General features: G+C 41.3%; 1 protein-coding gene across 11 annotated transcripts in view; it reads right to left on the reverse strand.

Annotated features, from left to right (window-relative positions):
* The window catches only part of LOC148650192 (dynamin-2), a 99674-nt gene that overhangs the window by 33478 nt on the left and 39092 nt on the right, over window positions 1-27104 (reverse strand). For 3 of the 11 annotated variants that reach the window (XM_088603751.1, XM_088603752.1, XM_088603749.1), the window contains exons 6-15: window positions 26362-26522; window positions 25743-25885; window positions 23641-23776; window positions 17011-17078; window positions 15035-15173; window positions 8601-8687; window positions 7508-7578; window positions 5043-5102; window positions 4808-4859; window positions 3547-3558 (exon numbers count right to left, since the gene is read on the reverse strand). In XM_088603751.1, coding sequence (XP_088459877.1) covers window positions 3547-3558; window positions 4808-4859; window positions 5043-5102; window positions 7508-7578; window positions 8601-8687; window positions 15035-15173; window positions 17011-17078; window positions 23641-23776; window positions 25743-25885; window positions 26362-26522 — 929 coding nt within the window. Of the gene's footprint in view, window positions 1-3546; window positions 3559-4807; window positions 4860-5042; window positions 5103-7507; window positions 7579-8600; window positions 8688-13304; window positions 13444-15034; window positions 15174-17010; window positions 17079-23640; window positions 23777-25742; window positions 25886-26361; window positions 26523-27104 lie in introns of all 11 variants that reach the window. The other 8 variants (XM_088603758.1, XM_088603756.1, XM_088603757.1 and 5 more) reach the window with 6 other exon arrangements.

Below are 27104 nucleotides of genomic sequence, written 5' to 3' on the forward strand. Positions count from 1 at the left end.
TGATCTTAAGCAATGTAAAAGCACCCCTAAAGCTCTCCTCAATTATTTCATCATCCCACTCATTTAAATTCATTTTTTAATCCTAAGAAGGATGTTATAAGTCATATCAAACAAATTGAAAACACCTTATACGGCTTTTATTGATAAAGAATTAACCTTTTTCCCCCAAAAAACATTTTTATATATTTCTATTTATAAAAGCAGCTTTTTAAGTCACAAGGTAGTGTTAACAGAGGATATTTGGATTTATTAAGAGGTGAGATTATTACAACAGACTAGAGCTTGATTCCATACCTTGTGATTGCCTCTTAAATTAACGTGTGTGGATGTCATTGCCACATATCTGAACCTATTTAAGCTGTACTGATTGTAAAACACGAAGGCACACTGAGATCCAGTGACTTTAAAGCTATTGTCTTCAGATGTTTTTAAAAAGGTTTGAAGCGAAACAGCTGAAATATCCATCATTCTAAAATCACTTAAAGTGACTTAAAAGACACACCATACTCTAACGACAAAGCACAAATGTAGTGATTCTGTCCTGTTCTTTGCACAGAACGAAGCATACACTGACAATGCATACTGATCTCAATCCCTGCAATTTAAAATCAGAAACATAAAAGTCCTTTTTTATCTGCACATTCTTCTAACTGCTTTTAGGTGTTACACACACGCACAAACAGTGCAGTAAAAAGAAAAATGAATTCCTCAGAAAGTAAAGAGGCAGAAGTCTTTGAATCTCACAGCAGAGCAGACCAGAGATCAGATAAAGCAGAAAATTCTACAATTAAAAACGGATCACGCCAAGGAAGCTCATTCAAAAAGTCAGAGCAAAAGGCAGGTAGAACTACATTTCCTACTGCTTGTTTACCAACTGCTTGTTGGTAAAACTAGGAACTGGTTTCTGCATCAGTGTTACTCTTGACCCTAGGTCTCTAATGTGGCAAATCTGAATAATTTTCTGTTATTTTACTAGAACAAAACTGAATAAAATAAAAACTTTTACACAGCCCCTGGGCAATTCAAGACATGTCACTAACCATGACCAGGATACTCCCAGGGTCAGCACATAATAGGCAAATTTACATTTAAAACAAAGTATCTTTCATTGTGAGTATTTATCTCAAAGGGATTTGAGGTACCAACTGTAGTAAAGTTTGAAAAAGCCTGCTTTTTCATTAATGGTGGCATACTGTAATATACATCTTATTGTTTGGTTATCCTTTCTAAACATGTCCAGAAAGGATTAATCACATTTGTTACTTATCAGATAAAAATAATGCCAAGTCTTTGGTACTAGAGCTAGATTAAAAATTTGCATTATCTGTAGCACATGACAATGTCACACTAGTGACTGAAGTGGCGCATGATGATGATGTCACACCAGGCCATCAAAAAGTGTAAACAAAGATGGTAGAAGGACTAAATGAAAGGGAGAGTAAGGGCAACTTTGAGGGGGATATCAATTCACATTTATGTCTGTTTAGGATGAGAAGGAGAACATGTATATTTGAACCACTACATCTAGCCAATCCCACAGATACCCTAGACAGAAAAAAGTGGAAATGAAGCTGTCACCTCACAAAATTAAATTAATTATGAATGAAAGTACTCCTAAATTTCATATTAGTTATTACAGTACTGTAGGCCAGAAATAAATACTACAGAAATAGCCTTATTCCACTTTACGGCCACCAGTGTACTAGCATTTCTTTCCAGCAAACATCTTTGCAAAGAGGTTGAGAGGGTAACATGCATCGTAATGCTCATAAGTGTTTCTGGCTGCTGCTGCTCTGGTTGTTAATCTGGACCAAGTTGCTGTACAAGTAGTGGCGTTTGATGCTGTTGCTGTCCTGTAGGTGGCCTAAAAATAAACAGATGGCCACTACATGACTATAATAAATGTCAAACAGTAAGCAAGAAGAACAAATGTGCAAAGTGATAAGAAAGAGCAAACTATTTTGATTCTCTGGGAGCGATGCACATGGGACTACCCATATCCTAATTTGAAAAATGACAGGAGGATGATATGGTGAGACATTATTACCATCAGATCAGCAACTTTAAAGGTGCTTTTGTTTTGGGACATGCCTAGCGGTAAAACCTACAGAAGGGCGTAAGTATTGTTTATGACAATCCAGTAGAACTTCACAAGACAAATCCTGAAAAGTCCATTATTCTTCACAGTTTGGTAACCAACTATAATAAGACATGGTTAAATTGGGAAAAGTGCCCAGGGGTCACATATGTACGCTGGGCTCCCAGCCTCCTTTAAGCTGTTTTTGAAGTGAGCATTTCCATTCAGGTGTTCAGGCCTCACAGCAGTCAAACACAAGGAAAGGAGGTAGGGTGGCCAAGTGATGCTCTTAACATTGAGAACATTAAGCTTCTGGGTTTAAAATGATTAGATTAGAAATGGAGAAGTATCTTCCAGCAGTGCTCATCAGCTCTTTAAAGCCAAAGGTTCTGAGAGGTTTTGACCATCTTAATCTTGCAGTTAATTAATTAAAATGTCATTTATAACAGCAATACTTTATCAGCACTGCTCCTGTTGGTCTTTGATCACTAAAAAATACAGAGCCGGGTTAAACTTGGACTGAATAAAAATTCATATCACACCAGTTTAAGCAGTATTGCTGCAAACCAATTTGAGATTAAATATACACCAATTAAGTTACAAAACAAAAATGAGGACGGTCATTTATTAGTCATGCCATTTTGACTGCTTTTTCCCTCAAAGTTGATAACTAAAGATCAATTAGATTAATGGTGAAATAACTATTAAAATGTATATCTGTTATTGCCAACAGATTCTTTTGGAGGCCTTAAAACACCATGTGGTCGGTTGGTGGTTCAATACACCTGGCCAAGCATGGGTCCCTGTGGAATTTAGAATAAGGGGAATGTCATCACAAGGCCACACCCTGCTTACCAAATACCTCGTCTCCTTTGTTGGCTTTTGTTGCTCCAGTGACCTGACGGCCAGGCTGCCCAACAGAGAACAAAGATGTCTCATTTCCTACACTGAGTCTTGTGAGAGAAACTGACACAAGCTAAAGAAAACTGCAAAGGTCTTTCCAAGCGCAAGATACAGAAATATAAAGCTAGATACTGGATCTCAGTGTGCTACAACCACAACAGTCAAATGTATATGGGAACACCCAAGTTCACTCTTAAGAATTTATTAATTTATTTTAAAATGGTGTATATGCCAGAAAAACTGAGCTTGCTGGAATAATGAGCTCATAACCTGAAGATCAAATTGTCCTTTCCAATTAATATGGCAATTAAACCGACTTCAGGTAGAACCCCATAAGCGTTAAGCCTATCTATTATCCACTTTGTTCCATGCAAGCTGTGCAGGCGTGGTATTTTTTAGAGCAGGGCTCTCACAAGTGGTCCAACAGAAACAATGAGCACGCCCCATTAATCGGGTCCAGCTGCCCCACATGGCTCCAGCCTCTCTGCGGAGGGCTGACCCTGCTGTCCATCATGAGGATCTCCTAACAGGGACAAGACATACGTGGACGTCTCGGGGGTACTTACCAGGATTTCACCCTTTTTCGCAGAAAGTGGCAAAGAGTGGGGAGGTGGGGGGTGACGTTGGATCGAGGGAGATTATGGGAGAGGAAGAGCAAGCATGCAAGAGAGGAGAGAGAGAGTAGAGAGCACAGAAGAGAGAGGAGGGGAGGAAGGCAGCATGCAGAGGCATTAGGTGAGGAATGAGAAAACAGAAAAGAGGAAGAGGGAGGTGGGAGAAAGAGCGACAGAAAACAAAAGAAGTTACATGCAATTAGATCATCATCACATCTGTTAATGCCATTTCCTCTTCAAGATTGTTACTTGCACTGCTGGCACCTTCGTATGCACATTAATAGCTTGATTCATGCAAATAATAATTAAAAAAACATCTGGTTAAATAACACAGCAAAGAGATTAATTTAGGGTTACTATGGGGTGCAGAATGATTCCAACAGCAGCAAAGTAAAACCAGATTATCTTAAACACTTACTCCGGGTTTAACGAACCAAGTTAGACCACAGTCTTAGGTTCAAGATGGAAAATGCAAATCTTTTATCTTTTGTCCGCAAGAGTGTTCAGTATGAAAAAACGCTGCTCGGTGTAAAAAGACCATGTCCATTCTGTATCATTAAACATCTTCCCCACTATTAACCTGTCACATCTGCTAAAGAAAAATGGGTTACAATCATGCAATTGGAGCTGTATAAAAAAATATACCCCACAACATGTACAGAAAGTATACAGGTATATGTAACATATTAAGGGTCTGAGCATGGAATAGGCTTGGTGCTCTTGAACTAGTCCACAGGATTTGCCAGTTACCCTCTGAGGGGCTCCAGCCAAGATCTGCAAATGGGTGCCAACTTGGAACAGGCAACTTTGGGAAATGTGGCTTTCATCTGACATAACACCATTTCCTCTTGATGTGAAGCTGGCTAAGGGAAACCCAAGCAAGGCGATGAGAACAGACAGTCAACCAGCGAGTAGGAGACTGAAAAGCTCACCGACAGAGGTGTTAGCTTAGGAGCGACAGCACTTGCTAGGGTTCCCTATACCCCTCTGTGAGAGACGCCAGGGGGCTGTCAAGACAGGATCAGGCACCAGGAGTGAGGTGACCTTAAACATCCTAACTGAGATGATGAGAATTAACTCCATAATTAGCCCTACAACAAAACATTGTAATGGCAGAAGAATGGAGCCACAACTCTGGATGTTCCCTTTTTTATACTCCAGTGTTAAAGAGACAGTCGGTGAGGAAGTGGGCCGCAGCAGACCGGAGAGGTACCTGGTTAGGGATGGCTCTCTTCTTGTTGACGTGAGTGTTTCTCTGCTGGGCGCTGGGTGAGGGTGGAAGAAAGATCAGAAGGGGGGGGGGGGGAAAGACATGCATCATTTCACAAACGCAGGAAAAAAAGGCAGCTGTGAACGTATATAAAAAAGTCTAAGTCCTAATCATTTTAAAAAAATGTTGAAGTAGGAGCTGGCAGATATGGAATTCCTTGGGAGCGCCAAGAGCCCACCTGTTTGGATACCCTGGGTTGAAATTCTCTTCCAGCTTTCTGAACTTCTGTAAATCTAGACTGAAAGTGATGTCACAAGAGAATTAACATGACAGGGCTTTTTTTTATCCATGCTCAAGCACAGGCATCAAAAACCAGCCAAACAAATGGATGCATGGATGGTAGCTGGATGAGCAAAGCTACCAGCTGGTGTGCTATACATTACGATCTGCCATAATGTATATCATCCCCACTCTACCTAAGCAAAAAAGCTCAAAATGTGCGGGTTAGGTTTGCGAGGATTAGCGCTGATGAGTCAGTAATTCAGTAGAAACCTACACCTATACAAATGAACAAGCTGCCCCCAAATTAACTTTGATTAACTTTGCAGCCCTCATCCAGTAGTAAGACATCAATCTAAAATGAACCAATCTGAATTAAGACTGAACGGGACATACGGACTGGGAATTTCCACAGGAAAAATAGAAAGATCAACATCAAGCTAATGCTTTTACATTCATACCCGTTTATACAGCTACAAGTTTAACTGAGGTAAGTGAAGCCAATACAATCCTAAGAAAATTATCAAAGGGGTACAATAGCTGCGCTCCATCTGGAATTTGAACACATACCTTTCCAATTACCAGTCCAGAGCCCTAAGCACCCCTGCACACCGCTGCCTAAGATGATTTGAGATGTGAAACACTGGCCAATGAAGAAATACAGAACTTGATCTGATCTACTTGATCTGACCATAGCAGCATCAGACATCCTGATTAGTGATTTCATCCTGATCTGATCTTTCCTTGGTAGTCTCCTAAGCTGGCCTAATGAAAAAAAGGCAAACTAGAAACCTAAAAGCCCTTAAAATGCCTTTTCAGATTAGATCCTCACCTAAAACAGAACAATAAAAGTTATACAATCCTTCAACTGCAGATTAATTTGAATTAAGGTGCTGTGATGACAAAAGCATTATAACGTTTTACAAACCAATCCCTCCTCAAACCCGTGCAAACACAAAGCCAAACAAAGAAATCTAATATTCAGTAGCTGCAGATAGCTCAGTGTGAGTCTGCCCAACAGGCTCAGGGAAACTAAAGTGAATCTTTACTTTTCAAACAGACACCTGCTCATGCCAAAGGTGGAACTATGTCTGATTTTGTTTTAAACAACTTGTCTTGTTCAAAGTAGATTTTAAGTATTGTACCTTTGTTTTTATGCAGCATTAAGAATTCAAGCTACTTCCAAACACTCATTCAGACCATTACCAAGTTAGACATGGAGTTAGGAAAGGGCATGATATGAGACATAATTTCCAGCAGCTTTTGACTCATATCAAAAGATATGGCTCTTGTTTAAACAAATCAAGGCTCTTGTTTAAAACTCAGGTCAAACAAGCAACTGCCAAGGCTGATTAAGGGACTGCTAAAGTCTGAAATGTGGTTTTTCTTACCAAATAGATTCAGTATGCATACAAGACAGGTATTTTCTACTTTGGATTTTTTTTATAGATCAACCTTTAGACTTAGCTATTTAATGAAGTGTTAGAGGTCAAAATTATTCTTTATCATGAGTTCATGGGTTTTAACTTTACTGGAATTTACAACTTACTATTTTTCACAAAAACACCTTTGCATACATATGACTACTCAAAAAGTCTGGCTCACAAACCACAAGAATTTAGTAAGATTTTTTTGTAAATTTAGGATCCCAGACAAAAACCACCTACAAACACAAACTGCAACTGCACTCTAAAGCACAGCACCAACAGCTTGTTCCATTCTGCTTCCCAAAGATCAGCCAGACATCTAAAAAGGAGTGATGACATTTTTGAAAGGAGTCATATTCTTATCTAGGGATCCACAGATCTACTAAACCTGGAGGCATGAGTGATGAATAAGTAATGCAATCTCCTAAAGTAGGAATCTCTAACCTTGATCCTGGGAGAGCCGCAATCCAGCAGATTTTAATGATCACCTTAAACCATCAATTTAAGACAGATTTTGAGATCAATTTACTTGCTTCAACTAAGCCAGGAAGGGCTACTGCAATTCTTGAGAGCTAAAGGGTGTTTCTGTTTTCACTTCAAGTGATCTCAAAACTGTTTAACAAATCATCTGCTTCTCTGATCAAAAGGATAACTTCCAAACTTCTAGAAAATGATGATTCAAGGGTAATCCATAAGAGCTGTCGAATTGGGATTCTCTAGGATAAAGGCTCGGTAATACTTGTCCAAGTTACATTGCTTGCCAGTGTGTTTCAAACAATAGGTCTGGATTGTCTGCAATAGGATCTGAACTGAAAAAAAGAGCTTATATAAAAGTGTACAATATATGATATTTTTGTACTGTGATAACAGTATAGTATTTTGTAGTGTAAGAATATGCAAAAATCTATAATAAATAAGTTTAGGAAATGACCCCACATTCAAACTTTTGCCTACACTGATGCTAAAACAAGGATCTGAGGGAGAGGGGGCTACATACTTTGCAAATCCAATGAAATCCTCGTGGTTGGTATTGATGTAGGAAAGCTCAATATCAATAAGCAGCAGCACCTGTAAGGGAAGGAAAAACTCATAAATCCATGAAATGGCTATGATGGCAAAGTCACATTCAAGGGGGATTCTGTCTGGTTTAGTGTATCTTGGCAGTTGTCATGCATGTTATTTAATCTTCCACAACACCTCTGATGTAAGGAATTGTACCAGGAGAGACCTCGAGGACTTCTATATGGGAGTAAATTCTCATGCAAATTCAGCCTTCAGGTTTTACAGGTGAAAGTGATTAACGTCAGCCTAAATCTTCACACAGCAACTAGCAAGCAGCACACAAATGAAAATGGACAGCAGCAGTAATGAAGAATAAGCCCTGCCCCCTTTTTTACAAGACATTCCTAGATCAAAGAAGTATATCTAACACTTTAGAAATTATAAACTATTATAACATCTATTTTATCTGTTATTATAACAATACAGTGTGTTATAGTGACATCCTGCACTTACAGGGCTGCTGATATAATGGTTAAAATATTCGCGTATGGATTAGAGGATGCCTTTGAGACAATTGCTTTTAAAGGCACTTTGAGATGTTATAACTATTCTGATTATTCTGCCAACTTCATTTCTTTAAGGTTGGGTTTGGGTATTGAGCCAGCCATGTTGCAGAAGCAGATTGTCCAGCATCCTTTAAGAAACATCTGGATGAGATCTCCAAATTAATAAACTGTTAGTGACAATTCTGCCTAATTTTCATGCTAATGGATAATCTCCCACTGGGACAGCCCAGAATTGGTTGTACAGCAGAGGCTCAGCTACACAGCAGATAAGGTGACAAAGTACTGAGCTGGATAAAGTCCATCCATAATCACTGTTCTAGGAACCTGCTTATTACGCAGAGGGTCAAGGCAAGCCAGAGCCTCACCCTAAAGTACAAAGTGTAAAACGGGATACTTGTTACCAGGCCCACAGCTACTGAGCTTCAGTGATCTGGTGAGATCAAGCTTAAGGACTGTTTGCCTGCTGGCCCAGTGATAACCTGATGACCATACCTCCAACCTCTAACTTCTCCCAGGACTCACCTGATCCTTGGTCTTGCCTTCCCTCTCACGCACGTAGGTGGTGACGATCCTTTCGGTCTCCTCCCGCAGCTTGGGGTACGAGCCGAGCTGCAAGAAAGGACGAGAGAGGGACGAACCGAGAGATGCGGTCTCTGCACCCTCCCAAGATGGTGCTCTACCTCCTCACCATGACGCCCCCCCCCCCAAAGGGCCAGAGCACAGTGATCACTCTCCTGCACAGAAGCCACACTGCTGATTCCCTGAGGACACTTGAGATCTCTGGATTGCCAGGGTTTTAGTCACAGAAACCATGTTAGAAACATTTAAAACATTCGGTAATGGAAGTATTCGAATGCTGAAACTAATGAAGCATTCCTCCATTGCCATGACTGAAAGTAACCTAAATTTACTGCACTTGCTGGTGCACAAACTGTTTTGTGTCCTCTAACAGTATTCAAATCGAGGCATAAAAGTCAATCGCATTAAAATATGTAAACTATTCTTACAATTCTCACCACACAGCAAGCCACTAGAAACAGAAACACAGAAACCACTACTTTAATCGGAACTGAAAGAGGTTTTTTAGCAGGTTCCTTTAATGGTTTCATAGGCATTACAGGTTGTGGCTAACAGGAGTCTGTGATTGCTGTGCCATGTCCATGTCATGTGCCATGTATAGGAAAAGGAAAAGACGTTAGAATCCTTCAGAAAACCCACACTCAAGCACACAGAGAAACTGCCAAAGCTCCTGCCAGAAAGCCAGCATGCACAGGCTGGGGCTGATAAGGGTGAAGAGACCAGTAAATTAGATTCAAATCTCATGCAGAAGCTTGAATAGCCTACACTCTACTGCAAGAAACCATCATCTTGGAATGGCAGATTGAAGATTTAAATTATCTAAAAAACTAAAGTAGATTCTACGTGCCTGAATATGCCTTTACATAAATGACATGCACATCAGTATTGATGCACAACAGGAACACCAGAATTAGGTTACTGATTTCTGCAAATTGCCTGCTTGTTCATGCAATCTCCCATATTGCATTTCATATTTATACAAATATTTCATATTTGCCAAAGATAACATTACATTTTAACAGATTAAACAATAATCTGGGATTGAGACCATTCCAGCCTCTGAACAAAATCCTCAAACAAGACTTCAGAAGTGCAGAAGTATTTGTTGTGCAATGCTGCACAAATTTAGCTGCTGCAACCTTTTACAAGCAGGTTTTTGAGCAGACATTATTACTAGACCAATAATTTAGCATGGAAGGAAAATCTCTTGTGCAAAGGCAGATAAACCAAACTGCCTAAATACAACTTTGCAATTCCAAGCAGGTGGTTAGTTTTGATTGTCATGAAAGATTGGTAATGAGCAAGAGCAGTTCTAGAAGACACCAGTAGAGAGCACTGCTACCAGAAATATGATCCCCAAACACTGCAGTTCCCTCCTCACACTAGTATGACCAAGCCTACGTCCAATACTTTGTATTGTGAAAACTATTAGATTTCTCCTTTTTATAATGCATCAAATTAAAATTATACTGTTATCTGTCCATTAATGAAGTACAAATCTGTTGTTGTTGTTGTTAAAAGCAAAATTTAAAGTCTAAAATTTCTTAACATCATGCACTGCATACAGCATTCCTATGACAAAGATGGCAACAGGGCAGTAGCTGAACTAATCAGTCCTGCCAAGATTTGGTGCTGTTTTGTTTTGCTTAAGAGGAGATGCAGTGACAAATTAGACTTTTCTTCCTGATCAGAGGACCATAGACTATCTGCACTAGCTGCCCTGAAACAAGATCATTCAGAATTCAGCTACAATGGCTAGCATCTACAACATATGGGATTGTTGCAAAAGTCATGCAAGGGCTTTGAGCAAGACAGCTCTATTTAACAATTCTACTGTCCAAATGTCAGAGGCAGATTACAAATGTGTACCTCAACTATTTAACAAAGAAGGGGGATTCACCATAAGACATCTGTTTTTACAGCTCACGAGCAAATCATTCAAAGAGCAGGTGACTGGATTGAAGGAGGAATACCACAGCCAGAAGACTGTAGGCCTGTTACCCTGTGATGGCACAGGATTACTCACTTGCCACCTGGACTGAAAGGTGAGGAAGGCAAAGAGCTGGGGGTCTAGGGGGGCAGCACTGAGGATCTGCAAGACCTACACTAAAGAACATCAATTCTGCTGGTTGGTTTCAGAATTGCAGTGTGAAAAGCAGGGAGCTGTTATGTTGTACACATTTCTTTGGTCAACCTTCTCCAAAAAGATAAGGGAAGATGATAAATTAAGGCGAGGTAAGGGTGCGTAATATTATGAAACAGCTGTTTTACCCATGACATGTCAACCTGGGTTGGGACAATCCCATTGTTTACTGTGCTTTGTCAGCCTGGGACTCTAACAGCATAAGCAGGCATTTGATAAAAAAATGGCAACTTGAGTGGCTTTAGCCTTTGCAGCATCAAGTTCAAATGTCAAAGGTCAATCTTACAGTGCCAATACTGGGTTGGCAGCAATAGTGAAATGCCAAATAGTGAAGATGCGCCATGATGCCATGAGGGAGCTGTGAATTGTGCACAGCAGGTTCCATTGTGCCATGCCTTGAATGTGCGCACTGAAGACAATCTTGTCCAATCTTGAGAGACCAGTCCAGTTGGACTGGCTCCGTTGCGTGTAGTAAATCTAAAGCACATGGTGCACAACAAAGGATAGAGGAAGACTTCCCTTATTTCAAAGTGGAATGTTCCTGATGTTGCAGCAAACCTTAATCTGACAGAGTGGACTTTAGCTGTCCACCACAGTGTTTGAAACCCACTTGAGCAAAACTGAAACACTGCAGCACTCTTCCTCTATAGCAAAATGGATTATACCCATCTTTAGTAACGACGGCAGTCTGCTATTTGAGATACTGCCTGTGTGTGTTAAGTGCCAGCCATTTTCTGAGAACAGCTCCGGCTACTAATCAGCTGCTGGCTAGACATTTTTAAATATCTTCCCAACAATCAAAAATAAATATGTAATAAAAATTCAATTCTTATTGCCTTAAAAGTGATTCTTCTTCATCTGTCGGATGTCATGTTTAATACTGTACCCCTTAAAACTGGGGAAATGAGTTTTAAGGAAATGGGCTCCTTGTTGCATGAGACACATACCACAGATACACTTCTCCTGCTTAAGAGTTGTGTTTAACACAACTCTGCTTTCCTTGTGGACTTCCTCCTCCAAACAGGTCTGGTGTTGAGTTAAAGCATCTCTTTTTACTGGAGAAAGGGTCATATGATAACTTGTGCACATAAAATAAGATATACAATATAGATAAGATCTAAAAAAATGCTAATTAAGAACAAAAAAAGTTCATAGAAAGATATTTTGATCTAGTCCTACTCTGTATTGTATTAATGAGCTAAATAATTACAAGCTCAGTGTAATGTGTAATCTTTGATTCACTGACTTTCATGTCACGTGCATAAATGACAATTCTATTCCTATGACTCCATCTAACTGCAGTTCTTTCTTAGGAAAAAGTGTAGACACTTTCAACTAAATCTGAAGGCGGAAAAAGTGATTCAAAATCCAGAAGTGCTTATTGGAACCAGATTTGGTGATCTCTTGTGATACAAGATAGGCTTTTGCTAAATACATCCCCTAAATCCATCGGAAACTGTGAGGTGGCACCTCGTGTAAAGCATTCAAGGTAGGGTTAGAAAACTCTAGTTCAATCATTTTTGCTCCTTCAGTAAAAGCTCTCTGATTTCCTTCCACCAAACTGTGCAGTGAGAACATTAGATGGAAATGGTCTGTTATGTCAAATGCTGAAGCAGGTTTCAATCAAAGTGGAACTAGCTGAATATAAAAAGCCAGGAGGCAAACAGCTACAGTAAAGGGAGAGCAGATTTAGGCTAAATCGTAAGACTGGACAAGACATAGTTTATACCATCTGTTCTTTTGCAATCATTCCATTTCTAACTTGCTGCACATCTCAACATATGTATTCACATAAAGGCATATTTTCTCCTGTATAGGTCTGCAAGGATAGCCACAGATGTCTGTCTGACTTCACTTTCAGAATTTTCTCAATAGTTGTTCCACACTTCAACTCATTTGAAGCCAACGAGAGATCCCTTCACGCATGGTGTTAACACGTGGATTGAAGAAAGTCCAAAAGGGTAGGCATCCTGTCCATATAAAGGGGCTGTCAGCTCAAATCATGTTGAAGTGTATTTGGAAATAAAACTGAGAGAAGTGGCTTATAGGGAGGTGATGCCAATGGTGACAACTGATCAGCCAGGGAAACTGGCTCCAGATTCTAAGAAGACACTATTCAAAGTGAATGATCTCTTACTGTTACACGTCCTACAACTTCAATAGGCTTGTGACTAGTGTGATTCCAAATTGCTCCCTCTCCCAGAGTCCTCTTGCACTCATCAGCTTTGACAAGTCTTCCCAGAAGCCGTTTGTGAAGGAATGGTTATTGGGAAAGGAAAACCGTAACAGAGCAACAGACATGAAAGCACCCATCAGGGCGACAGAGGCAACAGGAAGGAAGATAATTTTTTGGCAATCACAGATGATATAAACTGCCATTTCCAGAGCAGGGAATTGGGTTGATGTTGGGTATGATGGGGAAGCAGACACGACAATATCAAGGATATTTGCTTTCTTTTTTGCTTCTGACATTTATGGTCAAGGATGCTCAGTGGTTTATTTACCTTTTCTGCACACTTTCGGACTAAGGCGGTAAGCTCAGAGACGACAAGGTCAACACATTTCAAACTGGGCTCTTTCAGTTTAAGAATCTGTTTTTTCACAATGGCTTCGAAAGCCAAATCGGGAGTAAAGAGACCAGTTCTGGATCAGGCACACAGAGGAGAAGGGAACATGCAGCCAAGAGATGGACGGAAAAAAAGGGATGGGAGAGAGAAAGAGATAGCAAGACAAAAATGCATTTTTAGTTAGTTAATTCACATCTCTGTACTAGAACATTTGAACATACATGTATATCAAATTACATGCAGCATGCTTGCTTAACTAAGTTCCTCCCAAAATCATGAGCTTTCTCCACGTGTGCACAATTTTGAAGGACATAATGACCTTCTCTTGTTTGTAACTGTTCTTCTAATCTTGTGGAAACACCACAATTTGAGATGAAGATGGCCATGCAGTTGAAACAGTCACACAATATTGCAGGGATCACATCTTGAAGGCTAACCAGAAGGACTGGACTACAGATGAATTTCTTGTCTGTTAAAAACAGCCCATAATCATCACTGTATGGACTGCATACACAGAGTTCAGACACAACACATGTCCATATCAAGTCAACCTCATTATAAATCACATGGCTGGCAAGACGATTTTCATTTTGTTTCATTATATATGCTTTGATCTGCGATGGCATTTTCAATCTACCTATTTGACAACTGCCAGTGATAAAAAATCCCAAGTAAACCTAAGGTCAAATGTATATTTTTAGATTGCTTGTTTATTTTGCTAAATGATTTGAGGAACAATGGTTTTGTAAACAAAACCCACATTTTAAAGGATAAGGATCATGCTTTCCAAAGCAATTCCTACAGTTTTGGTGATCTGTCTCCACAAAATACAAACCACAATGTCTAAAACCCTATATATATATAGGGGTTACCTTCTGAATAGTCAAAAGATGCACCCTGCTCGTGTTTAAGTGTTTTGCTAGGGCCTTATTTAATTTCCTACTGGGTGAGCTCTTTTATTTAATCTGTTTCTGTGTGAACCACAATGTTATACATTGTACACACAGACACGCCATTCTAGTAAAAACACTTCCTGCTTGATTCCTCTGAAATCCAAGCGAGAAAGAGGTGAAGCTCACCACTTCTCTGACTATGTTTTTTTTTTCTCTCCAGAGCTCTTTTAACAGGGCCTGGGGCTTTGAAGTGAGAAGAGGCAGCACTCTAAATGCGTGCTTCTGGATCTGGGGAAATGTCGTGCACAGAGGAGAAGGAGCTCATGATGTATCGCAGGAGAGGAGCTCTGGAAGCAAGAATGCGTTTTTTGGGGGAGCACTTCGACTATTTAAAAACACATGTATAGGGTTCGCACCCTAGAGGTGCCACCTTCTAAGAAACCAAAGGACTGTACGCCAGCAAGCACTGCCACATGCCAACCTGGGGCTCCCACTATGCCACTCAAACCATGCTCTGGAAGGAAGCAGAGCTAGGATACTACATAGAGCTTAGATCCAACAATGGATTGTTCAGATTTCTATGTATTTCAGCTCTATGAAATACCAGGATTGATGCTGCAGCAAAATGTGCAAAACAGCAGCACCTCATTACCCCTACGGGTATATGCCCTGCTCCCCTCCCACACGAGAAAGCCGTGGCAGTGCCAGCTCCAGGCAGACAGGTGATCAGCCTGCTCCCTGGTCCTGTACTGAAGGGCTCTGCTCCCTTAATACCTTGTTGGCGCACTGCCTGACTGTATTGATCAACTCCTGAATGACCAGATCGATACATTTCAAGCAGGGCTCTTTCAGCTTAATGATCTGTTTTTTCACGATGGCTTCAAACGCCAGGTCCGGAGTGAACAGCCCCGTTCTGATTGCACACACAACAAGGAGGATGGGGAGGAAGCATGAGGAGGATAGACAGAAGACAAAGAGAAAGGGGAGGGGGGGGGGGAGAGATGCAAGGGGTTTAGATTTCACAATTTTGGTGAACAAAGATGAATCCCAGCTGTTGTTCTCAACAAAACTAATGGTGTGGTTGGAAACAAAGGACAAACAACCCTTCTGGAATCAAATAATTCCCTTTAGAAGATCTGGGCAGATGAAAACAGGCAAGATGAGTCAGTCCTAACAAAATAATTATTTTGAAATTACTTCCACCCGAGTTCTGTTATTTAATTGACCCTGTATGTTAACCTTTGCAGTTCTAATGAATTGCCAGTATTTTTCAGATTCCCCTGCTCAGTTTGGAATTCGTTGGTAACTGCATATGCTCCTTTGGGACAGCCCCTTATCTGAGCTGCCTGCTGTATGACAGGCCTAGAGTGAGATCACAACGCTCTCAAGCTAAAGGGAGCGCAACATGCCCCAAGTGATGTCATTATGCGACATGCTAAGGGTACCCTAACCCAGGGGTTCCAAATCCTGGTCCTGGAGGACCACACAAGGCCGCGTCCTGCTTTTAGTCCAAGCCGAGCTCTCAGTTACACAGCTGAAACCCTCCAGTGACTCAATAATAGTTTTTATCTTTTTCCTGGGCTTAAACATGAAGGATGATTGCCTTTTAACTACTTCAGATGCCAAATTACTCAACTTCTGATTAGACCAAAAACTGGCAAATATTCCAATCACGAAATGTGTCAGTTCAATTAAGGATTCAATTAGGCAATTAAATTGGGCTGGACTGAAAATCAGCAGGTGTGTGGGCCTCCAGGACTAGGATCGGGAACCCCTCTCCTAACCCTCCCTTTGGGTTTCAAATCCTGTTTATCACATACCAGCAGGGTACAGTTGGCCAACAACTCAGTGGAGACTTGAATGAGTTATTCTGTGGTCATATGGCTCTACTGTGTTCAAAATCAGTATCTTTTGGCAAATTAAAGCTTTACAATTCAGTAATTTTCTGTAAGACTACTGCCATCAACAATTAAGGCCAACCCTTTAATGGTTAGTTAAAATGATGCAAACTAATTTAAAATCTAACAAATTGAAATTGAAAGTGCTTTGAATGACATCTAGGGCCATTGAAATTTGAGCTGTAAAGATGAATGATGTTTGGACTTCCAAGAGGCCTTGAGGGCAGCTCACCCACGCTTTACCCAGCTGAACAGCCTCCTAATTTTAGACAGCACCGCTCGTTAACTGACTTAAGGGGCTTAAAAATCAAGGGAAAAATAAAAAAAAAGATGAGAAACGGAAGTGCAGACACAAGGATAAGGGGCAAGAGTTACAATTCTGAACATTCAAGAGGTGAAGCAGTGTAAAGGGAGTGAGAATGACTTCAACAAAGAGACGGGCTGATTTAAAAAGAAAATGGGAGTTTCTAAATGACAATCTGGTTCATTCAAAGTGTACACCAGTAGACAGCTAAGTGAGGTTCATTTTGTGATGATTTTGTGATGTGATGAAGATGCGACTGGTTTTAAACCATCGCAGCCTTAAAGACCAAGATCCTGTACTTTTGAACCCTACACTGCGTGCATGCCTACATAATCAAAACCTTACAACAAAAAAAGGCTATAGTACCACACAATCACATGCTCTAATGAAACTTTTGCAATGCTCTTGACTGGGATGAGCTTACAACTATTTCTCTATCTACTAAAAGGTTTTACTAAATGTTTTCAAAACTCTTAAATAAAGAAACAGGAGCTTAGCACTGGATGCACAGAAATGACCAAGTGCCCCATGCCATTATGAGTACTTGCCTGACACCGTGTATGTTCTTGATGGCGTAGCTAATTTCTCTTCGGAGTTCCTTCTCGTCAAACTCCATCTGCAAGATACCCAGCAAGCACAGCTCTTTATTCCCTGGCTCTTATTTTACATGTGGCCCTACTGTTACACCATCTCAAGGGCATAGCCCCAACTGGACCTGCTGCCCATTTCACTGGGATTGTGAACTTTGGGGTTGCTGACCCATACATTCTCATATACAGGAATCTCTCACTTTAACGGTGTGTCCATTAAAAAAAAAATTCAGACCAAAAGCACTATTATTCAAGAAAAATATATGACCTGTATACTAGGGCTGGGCGATATGACCTCAAATCAATATCGCGATAATTTCCCACATTTACCTCAATAACAATAAATTAACTATAATTTTTTTGAAACCCTTGAAATTATCAGATTACATGATATGCTGAAAGATCATGTTTTAAATATGCAAAACTATTAAACTTAGTAAATGTCAGACACCACAGTTTGAGAACAATATTTTCCTGAGGGCACAACTCTTGTCAAGGGCTTGAATGAATCTTTTGCATACTGAGTGGCATAAGTAAATGTCTGTGTTAGAGACAGCTGTTTGGGGGAATCGCTTCGGCCATAAGTGTCTTTCAGTCTCTCTCTTTTTTTTTGGCCATGCACTCTTCGTATTACACGACATGGTTTTGTTTCAAGTGATGAAACAAGTTACTCTTGTTACTTTTGGGTGCAGAAACGGTTTTCCGACAGAGTTTACATCCGATTTCTCTTTGTTCAGTATCCGGTTTGTTGAAGCTTAAATATGACCAAATGATCGACACTGCATCTTTTTTAGATACCAGCTCGTCTTCATTTGTACTTGAGTCATCCCTGCCTGACTGGAGTTCAGCATAAGCACTCGTGTTGTCTCATGCCCGGCACGCTTCTTTGTGTTTTGAATGAAGAACGAAGGTTGGACGAGGCAGAAGCATGTGACTGGATATGACGACTGGGTGTTGTAGTTTTTTTAAGGGGACCGCACATTAAAACACACAGTGGGAAAAGCTTTACCAAACATACCAACCTAAGCAAAATAAGGTCGGTGAGAGATTCTTAACATCAGTATTGATAATTTTTCGATACATCGCCCAGCCCTACTGTATACTATATATACAAACACAATTTCTTCAACTTTTTTTTAAAATAACTGCAATTAGCAGTCCATGAAAATTCCTCTGCCTTTTTCTCTCTTTACTTCAGGTGTCACAAATAAAAATTTGCTCAAACACATAAAAACACCCATCATGGGCAACTGACCTCAATAGGGCACCATTGAAATTCATGTCTAATAGACCTATTTCTTGAACTTTATTCCCATATGTAACCGGTACTGGTACAATGGAATTCTTATTTACAGAAAGTCTCTCGATTGTAAAACAAGTGTAAAAAACAAAAAACAAAGTGCAAACAGTGAATCAAGACAATATACAAACAAACAGTAGACAATGTGCAAGTAAACATGTAGACAGTTTAAATGTAAACAATACAGACGTGTAAACAATGACTGGAGATGTGCAATAGATAAGAAATCATAAAGAAGTAGATGGTGATGGTGTAGGTGTGGTCCGAGGGGGATGGCTAAATGTGTTCGCCAATCTCACTGCTTGTGGATAGAAGCTATTGAAGAATCTAGTGGTAAGTGTCCGTATGCTCTTATATCTCTTGACTGAGGGCAGTGGAGTGAAGAGCTCATGCCCGGGGTGGTGACTGTCCTCTGCGATGGTCAGAATTCTACCATGGCAGCGGTCCTCATAGAGCTGTTTAATCTCTGTGAGACCACAGCCGATGATCTGGGCCATATTGACCATTCTCTTCAGTGCCTTTCTTTCTCGCGAAGAGGTGTTGCCATACCACGCGGTGATCCTGTTGGTGAGGATGCTCTCGATGGTGCAGTGGTAGAAGTTCACCAGCACATGTATTGGCATCCCCCATCGCTTGAAGCACCTCAAGAAATAAAGGCGCTGCTGAGCCTTCTTCATGATCGAGTCAGTGTTCACAGTCCAGGTTAGATCTTAAGAGATGTGAATTCCCAAAAACCTAAAGCTGGTGACTGTTTCCACTTCCATTCCATCAATACTGAGTGGGCCGTGAGTGTTTGGCCTGTGTCTCTGAAAGTCCACTATTAGCTTTTTCACTTTCTTCACATTCAAGTCCAGGTTATAGCTATGACACCACCTAAGCAGCTGTACGACTTCATCCCTGTAAGTGGACTCATCACCATCACTGATCAGTCCTATTATAGTGGCGTCATCTGCAAACTTAATGATGCGGTTGCTGCTATGTCTAGCTGTGCAGTCGTGAGTGAACAGGCAGTACAACCTTGGACTCAGAAGCAGCCTTGTGGGGTTCCAGTCCTCAGGGTGAGTGGTGTTGATGTTTTATTGCCTATCCGCACCACCTGTGGTCTCTCGATAAGAAAGTCCAGCAGCCAGTTGCAGACAGAGTTGCACAGACCTAATCCCCTGAGCTTTATCACCAGTTGACTGGGTAAGATGGAATTGAATGCTGAACTGTAGTCCACAAACAGCATTCTCACATATGAGTTCTTAGTGTCCAGGTGTTCCAAGGCTGTATGCAGAGCCAGGGAGACAGCATCATCCACTGATCTGTTGTTCTGGTAGGTGAACTGCAAGGGGTCCAGGGGCTCTGTGATGGAGGAGTTGATGTGTGACAACACCAGCTTCTCCAGGCATTTCATCACCACAGATGTTAATGCTACTGGGCGGTAATCATTCAGGCATGTCACTTTTGCCTTTTTGGGGAGTGAAACAATAGTGTTTTTTTTAAAGCAGGTGGGGACCATGGACTGTGACAGGGAGGAGTTAAAGATGTCTGTAAACACTGTGGTCAGCTGGGCTGCACAAGTCCTCAGGACACGAGGTGGTATCCCATCAGGCCCTGCAGCCTTACGGATTTTCACCCTGCTCAGAGTCTTCTGCACGTCCTGCTCTGAGAGTTTCAGAACAAACTCGCCCTGCACACTTGGAGTCTTCTCAGCATTGCCCGTGTTCAGAGCATCAAAGCGGGCATAGAAATGGTTCAGCTCATCAGGCAGGGATGCGTTGTCCGTGTCAATCTCCTGGCTGTAGCCCTTGTAGCCTGTGATTGACTGTAATCCCTGCCACAGCCTCCGGGTGTCAGCGCACTGCGTTTCAAGCTGCACTCTATAGCTCCGTTTGGCGCGTTTTATGGCTTCCTCTAATGCATACCGTGATTTCTTGTACAGCTCTTTGTCCCCCAATTTGAACGCGGTGGATCTATCTTTTATTTTATTGCGAATGTCGTTGTTGAACCACGGTTTCTGATTGGGAAATGACCTAATTTTCATTTCTGGTACACAAATGTCGGTGCAGTATTTAATATAGCTGGTGACCGCATCCGTATACTCATTTAAATCTGTGTCGGGAGCTCTGAATGCGTCCCAGTCTGTACTATCAAAGCAGTCTATTAACCTGCTTTCCGCCTCCTCAGACCAACAACGCACTGACCTGTTCACAATCGGGGAGGTCTTCAGCTTCTGTTTGTACTCAGGAAGCAACAGGAGAGCGATGTGGTCCGACTTACCAAAACTCGGTTTGGGAAGTGCTTTGTATGCTCCTTTTATTGTTGTGTAGCAGTGGTCCAAAATATTGCCTCCTCTTGTCGGTACAGTGACATGCTGAATGTATTTTTGCAGTACTTTCCTCTGATTGCAGTGGTTGAAGTCCCCAACTACAATTGAGACGGCTTCTGGGTGGGAGTTTTCGTGCTTGTTGATAATGTCGTGGAGTGTGCTGCTTCCACGCAGGCTTGAGGTTGAATGTAAACGGTTGTGATAATAGTGGCGGAAAACTCCCTCTGCAAATAAAAGGGTCGACATTTTATGGTCAGGTGTTCTAGATTCGGCAAGCAGGATTTAGAGATTACCTTCACGTCGGTGCACCACTTGCTGTTGACCAGGAAGCAAACGCCTCCTCCTTTGTGTTTGCCGGTTGATTGGTGGTTTCTGTCAATGCGGTAAACGGTAAACCCCTTTGGCTGGATGGCAGTGTCCGGGACGCATGCATTCAGCCAGGTTTCAGTGAAGGCATAAACACAGCATTCCCTCAGGTCCCTTTCTGCGTTGATCCGACAATGTAGCTCATCTATCTCATTGTCCAGTGACTGAACATTAGCTAACAAAAAAGATGCCAGCGGTGGTCTGTGCGGACGCCTTCGTCCACTTTATTGCAGGCAAAGTCCAGTAGTTCTGAGTTTAGATACATTAAAGCATTGGGTTTATTGAATTGCCTTTTCAATGGCAGAAAGATTTCCAGTATAAGCTGCTTTTTTGGACACCTGACCAGTTCTGTGGATGTTTCCGTAGGGGCATCAAATGCTCAGTACTTTAAAATCTACAGCAGTTCAGTGCAGCGCCCAGCACCACTGTCTCATCATTTCATTTCCTTGCATGTGCCTTTGAGGAATCTGCTCTTCAAATATTCATCTTTTACTGGAACAGGTTTTGATGCCAACAGAATGAGAAATGAATCTGAGACAACCGTTTCTTTTTTAAATATGTGAATTAGGACAGCATGTGATGACTCTGCATTCTGATGTGAGGCCTGTTTTCATAAGACCCCCCTCAACATATGTCAAAAAGGACAATCACAACGCTACTATGATATACAAAAGACTTGATACAACCCCATGTTTATTGTACTGTCAACATTAACAGATTAGTTTCCCTTTGGGTCTGGGAACCCTGAGACAGTTCCCCAGGACTACTGAGGTCTCCAGCCACTGAATCAGATATTAAAGATTTTGATCCAACCGGTCATGTCATCAATCGGTTTTCTGAATTGTTTGGTGCGCTGGTAAATGAACACAACTCATCTACAGTGCTGCTTGAAAATATGTGAACATCAATCATATGTCTTAGACAATCTCAAAAAACTTATCCAATATTTAATTAAGATAACTTAAACAGAAACTAATACAAAATATACATATATTATTTCATTATTAATTAAAAAAGCATGTTTATTTAAAAGAAACTCACTGATCCCTGTGTGTTAAACTAAATCAATAAGCAGGGGTACATCTTTTAGAAGCAACCAGAGGTTTTAAGGAATTGTTGCCTATCTTCACTTACTAAAACTGCTCCAGATTTGTTGGCAGTCTTGCATGAACCACCTGCCTCAGGTCTTGCCACAACATTTCTATTTGGTTGAGATCTGGACTTTGAATATGGCCATTCCATAACACAAAAGTTCCACCTCTCAATCCATTCTTTAGTAAGTTTGATGGAACGTTTAAGGTCACCGTCATGCTGAAAGACCCATTTTTGGTTTAACATCAAGTCATGGGCAGAGGGGCCTGATGTTCTCCTCCAGAATATTTCGGTATGACTCATAGTTCCTTCAATAATATCGAGTCATTCTGCTCCATGGGCAGAAAAGCAGCCCCAAACTATGACAACCACCTCCCCCCACCACCATGTTTAACAGTGGGTGGTAGGCAGTGCTAGGTTTTACCAAGCTTGGCATTTTTTTTATGGCCAAAAAGATCAATTTGAGACTAATTTGTCCAAAAATCTACCATATCAAATATGCAAACTTAAGATAAGCTGCAATGTTCTTTTTTGATAGTTTTTCTCCTGGTTACCCATCCATGAATGTAACTGCTATTCAGCTTGTGTCATGTTGTTGAGATATGAACATGGACATCAGCTTTAACAAGAGAGGAACAAGTAATAGGTTTATTCCATGCTGAAAAAAAGAAGAAAGAAAACAAAACATTTTGGCCGTGGAGCCTTCTTCAGCTTTCTTCACACCTGAAGAGGGCTCCACGGCCGAAACGTTGTGTTTTCTTTCTTCTTTTTTCAGCATGGAATAAACCTATTACTTCTTCCTTTGCAGCCTACGCATGCTGACGCAGCTACCCACCTAAACTTTAACAAGAGAGGCCTTGGATGTGGCGTGTGGTCTTTTAGACATCCTGTATGAGTTTTCCTGTTAGTCTGTGGGACAATTTTGAAAGATGTCCACATCTAGGGAGTGCCACCTTGGTCAGTAGACTGATGAATTCCAAAATGTTCTGCTATGGTTTTATAACTCTCTCTTAACCGATGCTCACTTATAACACTCTTCCTTGATGTTGTCAGAGGTGCATGACACTAACCTGAATGGACAACCAAATTGCCAAAGATTAACTTTATATAGTAGAGAGACCCCCAAACTTTGTCCTGGTGATTGACTCTTTGATTGATTAACTTGGTAACCAATAATTTTAGCACACAATTATTTAGGTGAATGAATCTTGTGATTCACTTACTTTTGAATCTGCACTAATACTTATTTAACTATTTCTTTTTCTATTGCATCCATCGGTTACTCTAAACAATGCAATTTGTGGATACAAACCCTTTCTTTTAGGAAATTAAGGACTGGATCTGATTAAACAAAGTACAAATGTAACATCTAAAGAACTACAATAGATGTTCAAAAACTTTCAAGCTGTACCTGTCTTGATTTTAGGAATAACGGGCATCTGGCACTGAAGCCGTTTGCAAAGTGGACTGAAATGGAACATTGAGGTAGCAGCCAGGACAGCAGGGAGGGAAGACGTACCTTGACAAGCTCAAAGGGGAATCTCTCATGGAAGATGCGGTTGATTCGCGCCCCGCCAGAGAGCTCCACGGTGTCCACTTGGTCTCCTGAGCCTTCGATCCGCTTCTCGAAGTCCACGCCAAACTGCTGCACCATCCTGGGGACAAAAAGGACCTTTGAGAACCCTGCAGCATCTATGGCTGACCAGAAAGAAATGCTGCCAGGCACTCAGAGCAGAGGGCAGATAAACCAAGACTCCCAACATTTTACTAGCATCATAGGTTCTCGACAGATATAAATCTTCATGGGTGGCATGGTGCTGCAGTGGCTAGCGCTGCTTGCTCAGAATGTTCTGTAGTTTTGTGGGTTCCCTCTGGGTGCTCTGGTTTCCTCCAACATTCCAAAGACATTCTGGTAGGTTAACTGGCTTCTGGGAAAAATTAGCCCTAATATGAGTGTCTATGCTTGTGTGTTTGTGTTCGCTTGCCCATTGCTTGCCAAGATAGGCTCTGGCTGCCCTGTGACACTGAAATGCATGAACCAGTTAGAAAATAGATGGATGCATAAATCTACATCTAAATTGTAGAATTAATTTGCAAATTAGAAGCTATAAGAACCCAAATACTGCCTATGAGGCTCTACATGGCTTGGCACCTCAGTACCAATCTGAGTTACCATCATCTCGATTCCCAACTTCACAACCTTAGCTCTTCTAATTCTAATCTGGTTTGCCCCCCAAAACTGTCGCCACTCTATGGGTGACAGTGTCTTCCGTTATGTTCCAAAGCTCTGGAATTCTATCCCTAAGGATATCAGAGAGTCACCTTTCCTGTGTTCAATTTAAACTCAAAACCTTCTTTAGAAGGGCTTTTATTTAACTTGTTCTGTGTCAGCCCCTTTGCTTTCCTTCTTTTTCCTTTCAAACACTCCCACTGTGTATCTTTTTTTTCTTTAAAGCACTTTGAGAATAAAGTTACATAAAAAATATTATCATTATCATCATCATTATTATTATTATTACTATTATTCTAAATTTTACTATTACTCTCATTAATATTGTTGTTGTAATTGAAAACTGGTTAATAAATAGGATCAACCATATGATGTCAACAGGATTCATTTCTGGACTTCCTGCACTTCCTGATCTAGATCAATGGTCCCTTCAGATTCTGGAAGAGCACAGTACGTAAACTGGCAGATCATCTTAAATTAGATAGAGGCTGTGGCATGCAGAAAACAAAGACCTTGAAAGTCCAAAAAGACAGATAATATTATAATTGGGAAGACTCTTGGCTAATAAAATTTAACATGCCAAGTGTGTAAGAAATAGGTACACTGTACTATCACATGGGTAATTCTGAGCAGCAGGAGGCTATGCAAGAAAGGGTTCTGGGCATTTAAGTGGATTCATGATGAGTGATGTTCTCATCAAGACAATGCGGGGAAATATTAAACAAACAATTCTCAATAGGAAAGACTGCAGTCGATACAGTATGTGGTGATACAGTTTGAGAACCACTGGAGTAAGGGTTAGGTAGCAGTGGCATAATACAATGAACTAGATTTAACTGAGATAGCCAAGATTGAGATTAGCCAGCATTAAATGTGAATGAGTTTTATTCCTATTACAGGTTAGAACAACACTCCCTTATTTAATGGAGGGCTACATGTTTTAAAGGCATCTTAAGATCATCAGAGTTTAAAATCCAAGGAGATCAGAATACAGCTGCACAGTTTGCAGCCTAAAGCCTCAAACTACATGAGAAGAATAAAGGCAAGAAGAAAAACAAAATCCTGTCTGATGTCTGCATTACCCTCAGTTTTTGCATCTTCTGTGTTTATCTTTCAGTGCCATACCGGTCTTAAAAACATGACCAGCAGCTGCTAACACACAAAATGCCAAAACGACAAAGCCATTATTTTTAGTGCTTCGAACTAGCAAGCAAGGGTTAAATAGATAATTAATAGGGAAATGCCAAAATCTAAACAAAAGGGCCATGACACGATTTATGTTGTCTATTCTAAAAGACTGGGTATAAGGAGGCAGGCTCAAACATGTGCTTGAATCTTGGGATTCGCATGATGACCTCTAGTCTCAGGGTAAGGGATAGGGTTCCACTCACTGCAGCAGGGCCTTGGTTTTGCGCGTGGGGTCATCTGGTCGGAAGTTTTTGAACTCCTCCACCTCCTTCTCCAGTGACAGCAGCTGGCTCTGCAGTTTGCTGCGCAGCGCGGGCAGGGTGTCCCTGATGTGGTTGGTGAGTTGCTGCCAGGAAAATAAACCAGGCACCGCCAAGTTAGAGGACAGGCAGGAACCAACGACGAAGCCATGTGACAGTTACCTTTTCTGTTCTTTTCCCAGAAATGATTTATAATAACCTGGGTGTAAGGAGGGAACCAGCCTCAAACTTCCCTGGTTAAATCACTGGGATTTACTGGAAATAACACTTTTGTCAGTGTGTATTACCCAGGGCTCTTTGCAAAATACTTAGATGCCTAGTGCTGGTCTGGAGGTACCCCACCAGAAATATATCCACTGAGTTTCTTATAGTAAGACCGAGTGAATGTCACAGCGTGTTCTTTAGGTTTTTTAAAGATTTTTCAGAATATTATCCTAACTCTTGAGCCTGAATACAACTTCAAAGCATGTTTAAAGTACTACCAGTCCACTGTAACCTTAACTTGGAGAATAAGAAGGTTATCATCTGCTAGGTGGACTGGCCTGTGCCCTCCCTGTCTTACCTGATTGAGAGTCTTCTGCAGGTGAGAGGTGCCCATGCGGTCTGCCATGTGCCTGTAAGCCGGGTGAGACAGGAAGAACTTCCTCTCGGCTGCAAGGGCGGCTTTGATGTCCTTCTTCCCATCTATGTCCTTCTGGCTGCGGTTCACCACCCCAATGTAGCCTACAAAGGCAAGCTCAATCAGGGCTCTACCACTCCAGTGGGTCATGTACTTTAATTAATCTGCAGTTTGTGATACTGGGGTAGATTCAGAATTACATCAGTTTAATTCTCAGGTATTTTCATCTGGCCAATGCCCAGCTCTTTCCATCCTTTCTATTAAATGGCTCTGGCTAGATCATTGCCTGCTTGACTTACAACAAATTAATTAGGAAGATGGCACAGACCCTGAGTGGTGCGGTTCAGTGAGAGTGCCATTTCACTGACACTTGATAGAACAATGCATGCTGTTTTCACATTTCATTTTCTGCAAAGACTCGGGATGACAGGTCTTCAGCCAGTCAGGAAGGAAAGACACTGGCAGGACCGTACAGCAGTGATACACTTCCCCTCAGCACTTCCTCTCGCTGCAGTTCCGAGACTTTTTAAAACGGTTCCATGCTCTTATCAAGCATTTCGGCATATACAGATGCAGCCATTCAAAATGCGCGGTAAAAACCCGCGGTACGGTAACCTACCCACAAGCCACCGCGGGGCACCGGAGGGTACCGCAGGGCAAGTGATTGGCTGGCCAAAATGACCGAC

The sequence above is a fragment of the Lepisosteus platostomus genome, chromosome 13 (assembly GCF_059453375.1).
Source record: "Lepisosteus platostomus isolate fLepPlt1 chromosome 13, fLepPlt1.hap1, whole genome shotgun sequence".
NCBI lineage: Eukaryota > Metazoa > Chordata > Actinopteri > Semionotiformes > Lepisosteidae > Lepisosteus > Lepisosteus platostomus.